Genomic DNA, 18,509 nt, shown 5'->3' on the forward strand with positions numbered 1-18,509 from the left:
AGGGCGGAACGTAAAGCAGAGCACTAATGTCAGAGGTGTCAAGTATTATCCTCTTCCTCAGCAGACACTCGGAGGTGTTCAGGTGCTTGACACGTCCGTGGGGATATCCACAAATCGACATGATTGCCTCTTGTCTCAACAAGAAGCTTAAGCGGTATTGTTCCAGGTCGAGAGACCCACAGGCAGTGGTGGTAGACGCTCTGACGACTCCATGGGTTTATCAAATGGTGTATGTGTTTCCTCCACTTCCTCTGATCCCAAGAATTCTCAAAAGAATAAAAAGGGAAAAGGTTCAAGCAATTCTCATTGCTCCAGACTGACCAAGAAGGGCCTGGTATGCGGACCTTCTAGAGATGCTCCTCGAAGATCCGTGGCCCTTACCTCTTCGCGAGGATCTTCTGCAACAAGGCCCGTTCGTCTATCAGGACTTACCGTGGCTACGTTTGATGGCATGGAAGTTGAACGGCTGATTCTAGCCAGAAGAGGGATCCCAAACAAAGTTACTCCGACTATCATCCAAGCCAGGAAGGGGGTAACGTCTAAACATTACCACTGTATTTGGAAGAAATATGTCTCTTGGTGTGAGAGAGCAGAACTTATTCTGTGGTGGAATTTCACCTGGGATGTTTCCTGCTTTTTCTGCAGGCAGGTGTGGATGTAGGCCTACATCTGGGCTCCATAAAAGTCCAGATTTCGGCCTTGTCCATTTTCTTTCAAAAACAATTGGCTTCTATCCCTGAGGTCCAGACGTTTTTGAAAGGTGTTTTGCGCATCCAACCTCCCTTTGTGCCTCCCACGGCACCTTGGGATCTCAATTTGGTGCTGCAGTACCTCCAGTCGGACTCGTTTGAACCATTACAGGAGGTGGACGTAAAATATCTTACGTGGAAGACTGTCACACTGTTGGCCTTGGCTTCAGCAAGACGTGTGTCGGAGCTTGGGGCTTTGTCTAACGAGCCCCTTATTTAATTTTCCATGAGGACAGAGCTGAACTCAGAACTCGTCAGCAATTTCTTCCTAAGGTGGTGTCTGCGTTTCACATAAACCAACCTATTGTGGTTCCGGTTATCACTGACACCTCTACTACTTCAAAGTCTTTGGATGTTGTGAGGGCTTTGAAGGTATACGTAAGGAGGACAGCTTGTCACAGGAAATCCAACTCGCTGTTTGTTCTATATGACCCCAATCAAATTGGGTGTCCTGCTTCAAAGCAGACTATCCAGCATGCTTATTCCACAGCAGGCTTGCTGGTTCCGAAATCTGTACAGGCCCACTGTACTAGGTTGGTGGGTTCTTCCTGGGCGGCTGCCCGGGGGTGTCTTGGCTTTACAGCTCTGCCGAGCAGCTACTTGGTCAGGTTCGAACACGTTTGCTAAGTTCTACAAGTTTGATACTTTGGCCTCTGAGGACTTTCAGTTTGGTCAATCAGTTCTGCAGGAACCTCCGCACTCTCCCACCCTGTTTGGGAGCTTTGGTACATCCCCATGGTTCTAAATGGAACCCCAGTATCCTCTAGGACGTAAGAGAAAATAGGATTTTAATTACCTACTGGTAAATCCTTTTCAGGTAGTCCGTAGAGGATACTGGGCACCCGCCCGGTGCTGTTCCTGTTTAAAGTTGGGTTAGCATAGCTTTCCTCTCTTTTGTGTGTGCTGGTTTGGAATCTCACCACTATCTTTATCTATCGTTCTGTCAAAGTATGTCCGTGTCCTCGTGGACAGTATCCTAGACTGAGTCAGGTAGGAGGGGCATGGAGGGAGGAGCCAGCCCACACTATCAAATTCTTAAAGTGCCCATGGCTCCTAGTGGACCCATCTATACCCCATGGCACTAAATGGAACCCCAGTATCCTCTACGGACTGCAAGAAAAGGGTTTACCGGTAGGTAATTAAAATATCCAGAAATGCTATAATTTACTATGTTTGCAGTTTAATAAATCAGTCTTATCTGCATTCCAGCTATACAGCATTTATTTAGAAAACTATGATAATCACTGTGCTAGGTGATCTCGTAGTTATTATAAAAATATATACTTACTACTTAACTACTTAACTAGAGGCTTGTTATAGAACAATACAAGGTTTATTTTAACACAAATTAATATGCAAATGTATAAAAACATGTAAAACTAACAATCCAAAGTACATATTACACTGCTCAAAATTGGCGCTTATTAGCCATCAGTATGCATCAAATATTAATTACTGCACCTAGCATATCTCAGTTAGTACACCTCTTTCCATAGCCTGTGAGATGAATATATAGGTAATGATATTTATACCTGTTTAGGTGGATGGTAATACTAGCACATCACTTCATCTACGCCCAAAGGAGTGCTCTGGCTGCAGTGATGTCCCAGCAGTGTTAGTTTGTAGCCAATGTGCTTTCCGTGTTGGTGCTTTGAACCTTTACCATCACTGATAGCTCCAGTGTGCAGCATTCCAGGTTATTTAAATTCCATATCGTCTTGAGATTTAATGACCCAGAAAACACTTCTGCTGGCTAGCAGTAATGTGCTCGATCTGAAGGTCCCAATGCAGACAGCTTCTTCCGACATGGCTGAAGGTTTCATCATTCTTGTGCTGAGGTCAACAGGTTTAGTCCCGTCCAATAGAGGGACTTTCTCAAGTCTGAGATTGCCTGAACAATTTGTTTTGCCATTTATATATGGTAGTGAGCCATGGATTCTATGTGGCTGTGTGGGGCAGAATGGAAAAGGCAGGTTACCAGACCCTAATGGCTGTGGAGTCAGTCTGGGAAAGGCTGCTGTGTGTCCAGCCCAGGTGGGGTTGTAAAAGCCAGTTAGGCTGTGGTGTCCGTTGAAGACCCTAGTATGCCAGGAGGCCAGTGTCTAAACCTGCAAGAGGCAGGGAAGGCAGCCAATCTCTGTGACTGTGCTTATGTTACTGAGAAAAATCCAGGCCAGTGGGCCTTGAGTACGAGAAAGCAAGGAAGCTGGTGTTCTTACCTGGAGGAGGCAGGGAAAACCCAGTAAAGCTGGGTACACACTTATTGAATCCTCGGGCGATCTGACTTCCGACTGACCGCTTTGCCCGACATTGGACAAGTGTGTACCATCTGCCAACCGACCCACACACCCGATCCTGGTCACCTGTCGGGTTTCCCAGTTTTTAAACCTGCTTAAAACCTAGGAGACCCTAGTGAAAGCGACATGTTGTAGTGTGTAGGCTGCTGACACCAAAGCAGGCAACCAATCTCCGGTCCCAGCAGCCCAGTACACTATCGGCATGGTGGTGGTGCGGGATCTGGAGGGTTCCTGGTACGGTCTGCCTCTGCTGTGGGACTCGGCGGGGGGCAAGGTGTTGGGACCAGACAATTTACATTTGCAGAGTTCGGTGGCGAGCACGACTTCCAGTTTGAAAAATGGCGCAGCTTTAAGATGTCCGCAGCAAGCCAATCATGGCCCGCCGCGTCATCGCCTCGTCCCCTTGTGCCAGCTAATATTGGTCAGCTTGCTGGGACCTGTAGTCCTTCTGTATAATACTATATTCTATTTTTCACTATTAGACTATCCACTCTGCACCCACAGTCAAGGGGTGCTGGGGATTACCCCGGGGCTTCAGCCCTGGCCTTGTGTTCTCTGGAGAAGGGGGACCCCTTCATTGGTGGGGTCCCCACTTCCCCAGGAATGCACGGCCTTGGCTGACTAGTTAGGGGGAATGAATGCTTCGGCCACGGTGTGTCAATGCTTCAACTGTGTACCCAGGCTGTGGCATTACTCCCCTGCTTAGGGAGCCTGGTGCTGGTTCTGAAAATATGGGTGACCCCTACTCATTTTGTTACCTATATTTTTAGAACCAGGGCCAGCTCCAAGAACTCGGTGCTGGTTCATTAAATAGTGGCAATCCCTACGCATTTTGTTACTCGTATTTTGGACCAGTGCTGTCTCAGAGCCTGGGGCTGGTTATGCCTTTTTGGGGGTCACACATTTATTTTTTAATTGGAGGGAACATTAAAATGCTGTCCCCATCCCCCCCTGACCATTATAGTTAATTACATTCCTCATAAATAAATCCCACTTCTCCCACAGCCAAATAAATTTCTCTTACGTCCTAGAGGATGCTGGGGACTCTGTAAGGACCTTGGGGTATAGACAGGCTCCGCAGGAGACATGGGCACTACAAAGAACTTTAGATGGGTGTGCACTGGCTCCTCCCTCTATGCCCCTCCTCCAGACTTCAGTTAGATCCTGTGCCCAGAGGAGACTGGGTGCACTACAGGGGAGCTCTCCTGAGTTTCTCTGAAAAAGAATTTTGTTAGGTTTTTTTATTTTCAGGGAGCACTGCTGGCAACAGGCTCCCTGCATCGTGGGACTGAGGGGAGAGAAGCAGACCTACTTAAATGATAGGCTCTGCTTCTTAGGCTACTGGACACCATTAGCTCCAGAGGGTCGGAACGCATGTCTCACCCTCGCCGTTCGTCCCGGAGCCGCACCGCCGTCCTCCTCACAGAGCCAGAAGATAGAATCCAGGTGAGTATAAGAAGAAAGAAGACTTCAAAGGCGGCAGAAGACTTCAGATCTTCTCTGAGGTAACGCGCAGCGACATTGCTCCCACGCACACAGCGGGCACTGAAGGGTGCAGGGCGCAGGGGGGGCGCCCTGGGCAGCAATAATAAACCTCTAAGTACTGGTGTGTGTGTGTGTGTGTGTGTGTGTGTGTGTGTGTGTGTGTGTGTGTATATATATATATATATATATATATATATATATATAATTTATTTTTTTTTATTTATTATAGGCTGCGGAGGCAGTATATATTATAATCCCCCGCCAGTATTGGAAATTTGAGCGGGACCGAAGCCCGCCGCCTAGGGGGCGGAGCTTGATCCTCCAGCACTAACCAGCGCCATTTTCTCCACAGCACACTGCAGAGAAGCTGGCTCCCCGGACTCTCCCCTGCTGAACACGGTGACGGAGGGCAAAAAAGAGGGGGGGAGGCACCTCCAAAATGCTTGGGACCAGAGGTATTTTGGATATCGGATTTTTCCGGATATCGGAATAATTGCATACCATAATGAGATATCATGGTGATGGTACCTAAGTCTAAGCACAGAATGCGTTTGTTTCATATACACCTTATACACACAGCCTGAAGGTCATTATAGCCAATATTTTTTATAACTTTGTGCATTAAACAAAGTGTGTCTACATTCACACAATTCATTTATGTTTCATATACACCTTATACACACAGCCTGAAGGTCATTTAATACAATATTTTAATAACTTTGTGTATTAAACAAAGTTTGTGTACATTGAGCCATCAGAAAACAAAGGTTTCACTATGTCACTCACTCAAAAAAGTCAGTATTTCGGAATATTCCGTATTTCGGATATTTGGATATGGGATACTCAACCTGTGTGTACGTGTATGTGTGTATATGTGTGTGTGTGTGTGTGTGTGTGTGTGTGTGTGTGTGTATATATATATATATATATATATGTGTGTGTGTGTGTATATGTGTATATATGTATATATATATATATATATATATATGTATATATATATATGTATATATATATATATATATATATATATATATATATATATATATATATATACGCTGTTTTATCTGGGAATTTGTTTCCAGTGTCAGTTGGCGCTGGGTGTGTGCTGGCATACTCTCTTTTTGTCTCTCCAAAGGGCCTTTTTGGGCAACTGTCTCCATATAGATATATCCCTGAGTGTGTGGGGGTGTCGGTACGCGTGTGTCGGCATGTCTGAAGCGGAAGGCTCATCTGAGGAGGAGGTGGAGCAGATGATTGTGGTGTCTCCGTCGGCAACGCCGACACCTGATTGTTAGATATGCTGAATGTTTTAAATGCAAATGTGCCTTTATTACATCAGAGGTTGGACAAAGCAGAGTCCAGGGATAGAACAGGGAGTCAATCCATGGCTTTGCCTGTGTCACAGGGCCCTTCAAGGTCTCAGAAACGTCCCCTGTCCTAAGTAGCAGACACTGATACTGCCACGGATTCTGACTCCAGTGTCGACTACGATGATGCGAGGTTACACCCAAGGGTGGCCAAAAGTATTCATTATATGATTATTGCAATAAAGGATGTTTTACATATCACAGATGACCCCTCTGTCCCTGACAAGAGGGTACACATGTTTAAGGAAAAGAAACCTGAGGTAACCTTTCCCCCATCTCATGAGCTGAACGAGTTATTTGAAAAGGCTTGGAAAACTCTAGACAAGAAACTGCAGATTCCCAAAAGAATTCTTATGGCGTATCCTTTCCCTGCGCAGGACAGGTTACGGTGGGAATTATCACCCAGGGTGGACAAGGCGTTAACGCGCTTGTCCAAAAAGGTGGCGCAACCGTCTCCAGACACGGCAGCCCTCAAGGATCCTGCTGATCGCAGACAGGAAACTACCTTAAAATCTATTTATACACATACAGAGGGGGCCTTGCTCAGACCGGCAATAGCGTCGGCTTGGGTTTGTAGCGCTGTTGCGGCTTGGACGGATACTTTGTCAGCTGACGTTGATACCCTGGATAGGGATACCATTTTATTGACCTCAGGTCACATTAAAGACGCAGTCTTATATATGAGAGACGCTCAGAGAGACGTTGGTCTGCTAGGTTCGAGAGCCAACGCCATGGCGATTTCTGCTAGGCGAGCCCTGTGGACCCGCCAATGGACGGGTGATGCCGACTCAAAGAAGCATATGGAAGTTTTACCTTACACGGGTGAGGAATTATTTGGGGAAGGTCTCGCGGACCTGGTTTCCGCAGCTACCGCGGGTAAATCTACTTTTTTACCTTCTGTTTCCCCACAGCAAAAGAAAACGCCGCAATATCAGATACAGTCCTTTCAGTCGCATAAGTCCAGAAGAGGTCGGGGCTCTTCCTTCCTCGCCAGAGGTAAGGGAAGAGGGAAAAAACTGCCTGCTACGGCTAGTTCTCAGGAGCAGAAGTCCTCCCCGGCTTCTACTAAATCCACCGCATGACGCTGGGGCTCCACTGAGGGAGTCTGCGCCGGTGGGGGCACGTCTTCGACTCTTCAGCCAGGTCTGGGCTCAGTCAGACGTGGATCCTTGTGCAAGGGAAATTGTATCCCAGGGTTACAAGCTGGTATTCGAAGAAGTGCCTCCTCGCCGGTTTTTCAAATTGGCTCTACCAGCTTCTCCCCCAGAGAGGGAGATAGTTTTAGCTGCAATTCAAAAACTGTGTCAACAACAAGTGGTTGTCGAGGTTCCCCTAGTTCAGCAGAGGAAGGGATACTATTCAACCCTATTTGTGGTCCCGAAACCGGATGTCTCGGTCAGACCCATTCTAAATTTAAAATCCCTAAACCTGTACTTGAAAAAGTTCAAATTCAAGATGGAATCGCTCCAGGCAGTGATCTCCAGCCTGGAAGGGGGTGAATTTCTGGTGTCACTGGACATAAAGGACGCATACCTTCATGTCCCCATATATCCCCCTCATCAGGCGTATCTGAGATTCGCTGTACAGGATAGTCATTACCAGTTTCAGACGTTTCTGTTTGGGCTTTCCACGGCCCCGAGGATTTTCACCAAGGTAATGGCGGAAATGATGGTGCTCCTGCGCCGGCAGGGAGTCACAATTATCCCGTACTTGGACGATCTCCTGATAAAGGCGAGATCGAGAGATCAGTTGCTGAAAAGTGTGGCGCTCTCCCTGAGTGTGCTGCGGCAACATGGCTGGATTTTGAATCTACCAAAGTCACAGTTGGTTCCAACAACTCGGCTATCTTTCTTAGGCATGATTCTGGACACGAAACAAGAGGGTTTTTCTCCCAATGGAAAAAGCCCAGGAACTCCAGAACATGGTCAGAGACCTGTTAAAACCGAAAAGAGTGTCAGTCCATCAATGCACTCGAGTACTGGGGAAAATGGTGGCGACCTACGAGGCCATCCCCTTCGGCAGGTTTCATGCGAGGACGTTTCAGTGGGACCTTCTGGACAAGTGGTCCGGGTCCCATCTTCAAATTCATCAGAAAATAAGCCTGTCCCCCAGGGCCAGGGTGTCTCTCCTGTGGTGGCTGCAGAGTGCTCACCTTCTAGAGGGTCGCCGGTTCGGCATTCAAGACTGGGTTCTGGTGACCACGGACGCGAGCCTCAGAGGATGGGGAGCAGTCACACAAGGAAGAAACTTTCAGGGTATATGGTCAAGCCAGGAGGCTTGTCTACACATCAACGTACTGGAACTGAGGGCCATATACAACGGCCTACTTCAAGCGGAGAATCTTCTTCGCGACCTACTGGTTCTGATTCAATCGGACAACGTCACAGCCGTGGCTCATGTAAACCGCCAAGGCGGAACAAGGAGCAGAGTGGCAATGGCGGAAGCCACCAGGATTCTGTGCTGGGCGGAAAATCACATAAGCGCTTTGGCAGCAGTCTTCATTCCGGGAGTGGACAACTGGGAAGCAGACTTCCTCAGCAGACACTATCTCCATCCAGGAGAGTGGGGACTTCATCAAGAAGTTTTTGCAGAGATAACAAGTCATTGGGGACTTCCTCAAATAGACATGATGGCGTCAAGCCTCAACAAGAAGCTTCGGAGGTATTGTGCCAGGTCAAGGGACCCTCAGGCAGTAGCAGTGGACGCCCTGGTGACACCGTGGGTATTTCAGTCGGTCTATGTGTTCCCTCCTCTTCCACTCATCTCAAAGATATTGAGAATCATAAGACGAAAAAGAGTGCAGACAATATTCATTGTTTCAAATTGGCCTCGAAGGGCCTGGTATTCCGATCTTCAGGAGATGCTCACAGAAGATCCGTTGCCTCTTCCTCTCAGAGAGGACCTGTTGCAACAGGGGCCCTGCGTGTTCCAAGACTTACTGCGGTTACGTTTGACGGCATGGCGGTTGAACACCGAATCCTAGCTGGGAAAGGCATTCCGGAAGAAGTCATCCCTACTCTGATGAAGGATAGAAAGGAGGTGACGGCGAAACATTATCACCGTATCTGGAGAAAGTATGTATCTTTGTGTGAATCCAAGAATGCTCCTTCGGAAGTTTTCCATCTGGGCCGTTTTCTCCACTTTCTACAGACAGGAGTGGATATGGGCCTAAAATTAGGCTCCATTAAGGTACAGATTTCGTCCCTATCAATTTTCTTTCAGAAGGAATTGGCTTCTCTCCCAGAAGTCCAGACTTTTGTAAAGGGAGTGCTGCACATACAGCCTCCTTTTGTGCCTCCGGTGGCACCATGGGACAGTTACTGAAATCTCACTGGTTTGAACCTCTTCAAACGGTTGAATTAAAATTTCTCACTTGGAAGGTGGTCATGTTGTTGGCCTTGGCACCTGCAAGGCGGGTGTCTGAATTGGCAGCTTTGTCTCACAAAAGCCCCTATCTGATTTTCCATGTGGATAGAGCAGAATTAAGGACTCGTCCTCCATTTTTGCTTAAGGTGGTTTCATCGTTTCATATGAACCAACCTATTGTGGTGCCTGTGGCTACAAGTGACTTGGAGGATTCCAAGTCCCTTGATGTAGTCAGGGCCTTAAAAATTTATGTAGCCAGGACGGCTCGGGTTAGGAAAACAGAGGCACCGTTTGTCCTGTATGCAGCCAACAAGGTTGGCGCTCCTGCTTCTAAGCAGACTATTGCTCGCTGGATCTGTAACACGATTCAGCAGGCTCATTCTGCGGCTGGATTGCCGGTACCAAATTCGGTAAAGGCCCATTCCACTAGGAAGGTGGGCTCTTCTTGGGCGGCTGCCCGAGGCGCCTCGGCATTACAGCTTTGCCGAGCGGCGACTTGGTCGGGTTCAAACACTTTTGCTAAATTCTACAAGTTTGATACCTTGGCTGAGGAGGACCTCATGTTTGCTCAATCGGTGCTGTAGAGTCATCCGCACTCTCCCGCCCGGTCTGGAGCTTTGGTATAATCCTCATGGTCCTTACGGAGTCCCCAGCATCCTCTAGGACGTAAGAGAAAATAAGATTTTAAACCTACCGGTAAATCTTTTTCTCCTAGTTCGTAGAGGATGCTGGGCGCCCTTCCCAGTGCGTACATATTTCTGCAAGGCTTGTATATAGTTATTGCTTACATAAGGGTTATGTTACAGTTAAGATCAGTCTTTGGCTGATGCTGTTTTGTTCATACTGTTAACTGGTTGCGTATATTCCATGTTATACAGTGTGGATGGTGTGGGCTGGTATGAATCTTGCCCTTAGATTAACAAAATCCTTTCCTCGTACTGTCCGTCTCCTCTGGGCACAGTTTCTCTAACTGAGGTCTGGAGGAGGGGCATAGAGGGAGGAGCCAGTGCACACCCATCTAAAGTTCTTTGTAGTGCCTATGTCACCTGCGGAGCCCGTCTATACCCCATGGTCCTTACGGAGTCCCCAGCATCCTCTACGGACTAGGAGAAAAAGATTTACCGGTAGGTTTAAAATCTTATTTTTTTTTCAGCAGAAAGTGTTAGCGGACACAGATTGGTCTGTGGATAAATTGGACAAGTGTCTAACAAAGATTGGCTGTAGAATCTGCAAGCAGGTGTGCAGAAGGATTGTATAAACAGTCTGATCTGCTGAAGATTGGACAAGTGTGTACCCAGCTTAAAGCACACTTGTCCAATCCTCAGCAGATCCGACCACAGATCAGACTTGTTTATACAATGATTTTTTTATTATATATTTCTTTTACAGGAGGCCTATAGGTACCAGCAGGCCCTTAATGCCCCGCATGCTGATACTTGTGGCTACCACCCATCCAGATTTTCCCCAACGTCTTCAATCTTCCATATCTCTTCATCACTCCTTCTCTGCTGTTGGACTAACACCTGCTTCCTCGAGCTGGCTAAGGGGCCAGGGCAGTGACGCGGCTTGCTGTGGCCATCTTGAATTGTAAAAAAAACAATTTTTTTTCAATTCCACACAAATAAAGTTTCCTGTCCCGCTGCCTTGCTCCCCGCCGCCATACCCTCCGCTGAGTCTCCACCCAATCTCTCTCCACCCAATGAGCACGCGTTTCACTTGCTGAAGACAATACTAAAGGCAGAAAGACCCACAAACAAGCTCCAACTGAAGACAGCTGCAGCACAGGCTGGGCAAAGCATAACACAGAAGGAAACTCAGCATTTTGTGATGTTCATGGGTTTCCGACTTCAAGCAGTCATTGCCTGCAAAGGATTCTAAACAACGTATTAAAAACTAAGTTTTTTTTTTTTTATGATTGTTAATTTGTGTAATTACATTTGAGCCCCTGAAAACAGGAGACTGTGTATGCAAATGTTTGCAATTTCTAAACGCTTCATGCAATATTTTTGTTTATCCCCTTGAATTAGAGCTGAAAGTCTGCTCTTTAATTGTTTAATATGAAATCCATTGTGGTGCCGTACAGATAATGAGATCTGAGCATGTACAGGTCTCTATCTGTAAGATCGCTTGCAGTGTCCCCAAGTCGCAACATTATTGACATGATGTGGCCATTTGGGAGTGGGACAGGGGTGGCAACGGTGACAATTTATAAAAATTGGGGCATGTCATCCCTATTTTGAAGATATGCCGAGGTCTACATCGTTCAATGCAGATTTACTGGCCCCAGCAGTGGAGTTCCGTCGCCCGTTCTCAGGAACCTTAGATTTTCTCAGATGTGTGATGACTACTACAGTCGTGATGATGATCCAATGCTTATCTTCGGACTCAGATCCGCAGTGCCAGCAGGAAGCGTCTTATTGTCTCCTGATGCCTGCAGTAGCATTAGCATATTTTCATTTTGCTGGAGAAAGCAGCGATGCCAATTGCGTCCACCTCAGACTCTCCATCAGCAGCATAATTCTTGTTATTAAGTAACCAGTGCCAATAACTGTTTTTCTTCTTTTGTTCTCAACCCTGACTTTTAACTGGTAAAAAGTTATTGTCATGACAAATGTAAAAGCATGATTTTTTGATTTTTTTTTTCTTATGCAATTTACCTTACCATAATTTTCAGTCTGTAAAATGTGTTTTTTTCTATTAGGTACAATGAGGAAGCACAGTTGTATAGGGAGGAGCACCTAAAGAACCGGCAGCTCCCTGCATGCTACGTCCAGTATGTGATCGCCATCATTAACAACTGCCAGACTTTTAAGTAAGGATTTTCTATTAATGGGAATTAGCATGTTCTTAAAAATCTTCTATAGTCCTATAGACATAAAAGCAGTCACCAGCCAAGAAAATGAGACCAATGAGCATCAAACTTTGTAATACCCAAGATCCATGTTTCACTTCTTGGTAGCCAAGAATAGATGTTTTTGTGGTGTGTAACTGTGGATTGCTTGTTCCAAACAAATCAGACAGGTGGTATGAGGCATATTAGAAACAAGAAGTAATGCAGCCTGCAGGTATGTGCGCTCATATCTCTGTAACGTGTCATATGGCTTCTGCAAAGGGGAATCTCTGCACTTGCAGAGCCCCAGTAGCAGCATTTGCAGAGCAAGTGCAGATATCATGTCAGCATATTTCCCAGGCTATCTCCCTGCTTCATTGGGAAATGGTGAGGAATGATACCACAGTTTTTTATTTTTACGCCATTTTACCTCATTGTTTGGGAAAAATATACTGGTAGGTTAATTGGTTCCTGACAAAATTAACCCTAGCGTGAATGTGTGTGCATGTGGTAGGGAATATAGATTGTAAGATCCACTGGGATAGGGACTGATATGAATGGGCAAATATTCTCTGTAAGCGCTGCGGAATATGTGTGCGCTATATAAATAACTGGTTATAAATAATAAATAACAATGAATCCACTGTTACATGCGATTAAAACTCCTGTGATAGGCATATTTAATGCATAAAAAGTCTGTTTGCCTTTGGAGCTATTTTGGGATCCCCTTTATCTCATCCATGCAGGAAAGGACTTGTCTTACGAACTTCAGCACATAAATCAGTGCACCATCATCTGACTGCAGCTGGTTTCTCCATGCTTCTAACCCACTTACTGTCAAGCAACCATCCAGGGAGGCCATGTTATTACACAAATCACCCTGAACACCCTTTTCTGATTTTGGTTGGGTTAATAGTAGTACATTATACTTCCCTTCCATTTCATAAAATGCCTGGGGTCTCTAGCTATGAACTAGCTGAGCCTTCTCTTGATACAACATTTTTTAAATGTGTCCTCCCAACACTGAAATTGAAATGTTTCTCCAGTTTCTGGATTAAATTACCAAATCCCTACCCCCCTCCTCTCCCCCAGCTCCCACACATATACTTTTTGCAGATCTTTAGAACCTAAAAACAGTTTTTGTGTTTCATCAAGTATCTGTATTTGACTTCAGCTCCTTTCCTAAAAGGCAAACTTTTTGGTGGCATCTAGAAATGATTTTGTGCTGCTGGCCCGCTCGTCACACCCTTTTCTTTTTGCATAATAAGCCTCGAGTTTGCTGGACGGGTGGTCTTCAGTATGCCGGCGGTCGGGCTCCCGGCGACCAGCATACCGGCGCCGGAAGCCCGACAGCCGGCATACCGACACTTATTCTCCCTCGTGGGGGTCCACGACCCCCCTGGAGGGAGAATAAAATAGTGTGGCGCGCAGCGAGCCTGCAAGGGGCTCATTTGCGCTCGCCACACTGTCGGTAAGCCGGCGGGCGGCCTCCCGGCGCCGGTATGCTGGTCGCCGTGAGGTCGGCCGCCGGCAGATCGTAGTGAACCCTGCTGGACAACAGGATCACATCATGTGATATATATGATCTATATGGTAGCTATATAATCTACAGTGCACATAAGCACACTGTTACATTGTTGGCCTGGGAGTTGGAGCACAAGGGAACCATATAGACCAATTTCTGTTTCCAGTCTGGCTATACTGATTGCTTTTTAAAATGTTCCCATATATGTTTGGTATTACTATCTTGTATATTTCTCTATGTGTTAGCTGTAAACTTCTTAAGGAGCCCTCCCTCACAGCTCAGTTTAGAAAAACGTGCCCTCAGGAGAGAATGCACACTCTGGAGCTCCAGAGAGTTTTTCTTCAGTTTTTAATGTTTGTTATTTTCAGTTAAGCTGTTGGGCAACAGCTTATTTGCATTTAGGGACACTGGGTGGGGACCAACACTGGCCTCCTGGAGGTGCTCGGTCGGATCCCGCTGACAGGACATCTGTCCTGAAGGTCAATGTACCGCAGGCATTGCGCTCTCGCGCACACTCCCGAAACACGCCGCAGTGGTGAGTGACAACCAGGGACTCTGCTTGTGGGGGCCCCGGTTCTATGTGTGGCACGATCGCAGGGCGGGCATATGGACTCCCCTTGGTGAGCCCCCCCACCCCACGTAAACTGGCTAGCTGTTGTGAAAGTACGTGTTGGTGCCTCATTTTACACACATTGGGGACTATTAACCAGTATAAATATGCATGTAGCGCCAGCGCCATTGCAAAGGTCGGAGCTTCCTCAGAGTGGGACCAGCAGCTTCCTGCCACCATTTCCTGCCCTCTCAGCGTTGCTGCGGGACTGCCAGCTCCTCCAAGGGATTCTCCACGGCCAGACACTGGTACAGGGGTGTAGTTAAGGGGGAGATCCCGCTGTGGGACCCTTGTATTAGGCTTCTCACGCACTGTACACCAAATTGCCTCTTTTCTAACTGTACAATTGTTATTTCTCTGACGTCCTAGTGGATGCTGGGACTCCGTCAGGACCATGGGGAATAGCGGCTCCGCAGGAGACAGGGCACAAAATTTAAAAGTTTGACCACTAGGTGGTGTGTACTGGCTCCTCCCCCTATGACCCTCCTCCAAGCCTCAGTTAGGTTTTTGTGCCCGTCCGAGCAGGGTGCAATCTAGGTGGTGGCTCTCCTAAAGAGCTGCTTAGAAAAAGTTTGTTAGGTTTTTTATTTTCAGTGAGTCCTGCTGGCAACAGGCTCACTGCAACGAGGGACTTAGGGGAGAAGAAGTGAACTCACCTGCGTGCAGGATGGATTTGCTTCTTAGGCTACTGGACACTAGCTCCAGAGGGACGATCACAGGTACAGCCTGGATGGGTCACCGGAGCCGCGCCGCTGACCCCCTTGCAGATGCCGAATAGAGAAGAGGTCCAGAAACCGGCGGCAGAAGACGTCTCAGTCTTCATGAGGTAGCGCACAGCACTGCAGCTGTGCGCCATTGCTCTCCGCACACTTCACACCAGCGGTCACTGAGGGTGCAGGGCGCTGGGGGGGGCGCCCTGGGCAGCAATGTAATATACCTATTCTGGCTAAAATATATCACATATAGCCCCTGGGGCTATATGGATGTATTTAACCCCTGCCAGGTTCCAAAAAAAACGGGATAAGAAGCCCGCCGAAAAGGGGGCGGGGCCTATTCTCCTCAGCACACAGCGCCATTTTCCTGCCCAGCTCCGCTGCGAGGAAGGCTCCCAGGACTCTCCCCTGCACTGCACTACAGAAACAGGGTAAAAACAGAGAGGGGGGGCACTTATTGGCGATATTTATAATATTTGAGCTGCTATAAAGGGAACACACTTATTAAGGTTGTCCCTATATATATTTATAGCGCTTGGGTGTGTGCTGGCAAACTCTCCCTCTGTCTCCCCAAAGGGCTAGTGGGGTCCTGTCTTCTATCAGAGCATTCCCTGTGTGTCTGCTGTGTGTCGGTACGTGTGTGTCGACATGTATGAGGACGATGTTGGCGTGGAGGCGGAGCAATTGCCTGTAATGGTGATGTCACCCCCTAGGGAGTCGACACCAGAATGGATGGCTTTGTTTATGGAATTACGGGATAGTGTCAGCACGCTACAAAAGTCGGTTGACGACATGAGACAGCCGGCAAACCAGTTAGTACCTGTCCAGGCGTCTCAGACACCGTCAGGGGCTGTAAAACGCCCTTTACCTCAGTCGGTCGACCCAGACACTGACACTGAATCCAGTGTCGACGGTGAAGAAACAAACGTATTTTCCAGTAGGGCCACACGTTATATGATCACGGCAATGAAGGAGGCTTTGCATATCTCTGATACTGCAAGTACCACAAAAAGGGGTATTATGTGGGGTGTGAAAAAACTACCGATAGTTTTTCCTGAATCAGAGGAACTGAATGAAGTGTGTGATGAAGCGTGGGTTACCCCAGATAGAAAACTGCTAATTTCAAAGAAGTTATTGGCATTATACCCTTTCCCGCCAGAGGTTAGGGCGCGCTGGGAAACACCTCCTAGGGTGGATAAGGCGCTCACACGCTTATCAAAGCAAGTGGCGTTACCGTCTCCTGATACGGCCGCCCTCAAGGATCCAGCTGATAGGAGGCTGGAGAATACATTAAAAAGTATATACACACATACGGGTGTTCTACTGAGACCAGCAATCGCCTCAGCCTGGATGTGCAGTGCTGGCGTGGCTTGGTCGGAGTCACTGTCTGAAAATATTGATACCCTGGATAGGGACAGTATTTTACTGACTATAGAGCAGTTAAAGGATGCATTTCTTTATATGCGAGATGCACAGAGAGATATTTGCACTCTGGCATCAAGAGTAAGTGCGATGTCCATATCTGCCAGAAGAAGTTTATGGACGCGCCAGTGGTCAGGTGATGCGGATTCCAAACGACATATGGAAGTATTGCCGTATAAGGGGGAGGAATTATTTGGGGTCGGTCTATCGGATCTGGTGGCCACGGCAACGGCCGGAAAATCCACCTTTTTACCCCAGGTCACCTCCCAGCAGAACAAGCCGCAGTCCTTTCGTTCCTATAAGAACAAACGAGCAAAAGGACATTCCTATTTGCCCCGAGGCAAAGGAAAGGGTAAGAGACTGCAACAAGCAGCTCCTTCCCAGGAGCAGAAGCCCTCCACGGCTTCTACAAAGGCGTCAGCATGACGCTGGGACCTTACAAGCAGACTCAGGGGCGGTGGGGGGTCGCCTCAAACATTTCAGTCACAGTGGGCTCACTCGCAGGTGGACCCCTGGATCCTGCAGGTAGTATCTCAGGGTTACAGGTTGGAATTTGAGAAGTCCCCTCCTCGCCGTTTCCTAAAGTCTGCTTTGCCAACGTCTCCCTCCGACAGAGCGACGGTATTGGAGGCCATTCACAAGCTGTATTCTCAGCAGGTGATAGTCAAGGTACCCCTCCTACAACAGGGACAGGGGTATTACTCCACGCTATTTGTGGTACCGAAGCCGGACGGCTCGGTAAGACCGATTCTAAAGAGAAGGCGTCTTAATTATCCCTTACTTGGACGATCTCCTGATAAGGGCAAGATCCAGAGAACAGCTGGAGGTCGGAGTAGCACTAACCCAAGTAGTGCTCCAACAACACGGGTGGATTCTGAATTTTCCAAAATCCCAACTGATCCCGACGACACGTCTGTTGTTCCTAGGGATGATTCTGGACACTGTTCAGAAAAAGGTATTTCTTCCGGAGGAGAAAGCCAGGGAGTTATCCGATCTAGTCAGGAACCTCCTAAAACCAGGAAAAGTATCTGTGCATCAATGCACAAGAGTCCTGGGAAAAATGGTAGCTTCTTACGAAGCGATTCCATTCGGCAGATTCCATGCACGAACTTTTCAGTGGGATCTGCTGGACAAATGGTCCGGATCGCATCTGCAGATGCATCAGCGGATAAAATTGTCCACAAGGACAAGAGTGTCTCTGCTATGGTGGTTGCAGAGTGCTCATCTGTTAGAGGGCCGCAGATTCGGCATACAGAACTGGGTCCTAGTGACCACGGATGCCAGCCTGAGAGGCTGGGGAGCGGTCACACAGGGAAGAAACTTCCAGGGCGTGTGGTCAAGCCTGGAGACGTCTCTTCACATAAATATACTGGAGCTAAGAGCAATCTACAATGCTCTAAGCCTGGCAAAACCTCTGCTTCAGGGTCAGCCGGTGTTGATTCAGTCGGACAACATCACGGCAGTCGCCCACGTAAACAGACAGGGCGGCACAAGAAGCAGGAGGGCAATGGCAGAAGCTGCAAGGATTCTCCGCTGGGCAGAAAATCATGTGTTAGCACTGTCAGCTGTGTTCATCCCGTGAGTGGACAACTGGGGAGCAGACTTCCTCAGCAGACACGATCTGCACCCGGGAGAGTGGGGACTTCATCCAGAAGTCTTCCACATGATTGTGGTCCATTGGGAAAGACCAATGGTGGACATGATGGCGTCCCGCCTCAACAAAAAACTGGACAGGTATTGCGCCAGGTCAAGAGACCCTCAGGCAATAGCTGTAGACGCTCTGGTAACACCATGGGTGTACCAGTCAGTGTATGTGTTTCCTCCTCTGCCTCTCATACCAAAAGTACTGAGAATTATACGGCAAAGGGGAGTAAGAACGATACTCGTGGCTCCGGATTGGCCAAGAAGAACTTGGTACCCGGAACTTCAGGAGATGCTCACGGAAGATCCGTGGCCTCTACCTCTAAGACGTGACCTGCTTCAGCAGGGACCGTGTCTATTCCAAGACTTACCGCGGCTGCGTTTGACGGCATGGCGGTTGAACGCCGAATCCTAAGGGAAAAAGGCATTCCGGAAGAGGTCATCCCTACCCTGGTAAAAGCCAGGAAGGAGGTGACTGCACAACATTATCACCGCATTTGGAGA

At 47.8% G+C, this 18,509-nt stretch overlaps 1 protein-coding gene across 1 annotated transcript in view; it reads left to right on the forward strand.

Moving 5' to 3' along the window:
• Positions 1-18,509, forward strand: part of EXOC3 (exocyst complex component 3) — a 141,801-nt gene that overhangs the window by 78,117 nt on the left and 45,175 nt on the right. Inside the window, exon 8 of the mRNA XM_063922795.1 lies at positions 11,966-12,076. Coding sequence (XP_063778865.1) covers positions 11,966-12,076 — 111 coding nt within the window. The remainder of the gene's footprint in view (positions 1-11,965; positions 12,077-18,509) is intronic.

The sequence above is a fragment of the Pseudophryne corroboree genome, chromosome 5 (assembly GCF_028390025.1).
Source record: "Pseudophryne corroboree isolate aPseCor3 chromosome 5, aPseCor3.hap2, whole genome shotgun sequence".
NCBI lineage: Eukaryota > Metazoa > Chordata > Amphibia > Anura > Myobatrachidae > Pseudophryne > Pseudophryne corroboree.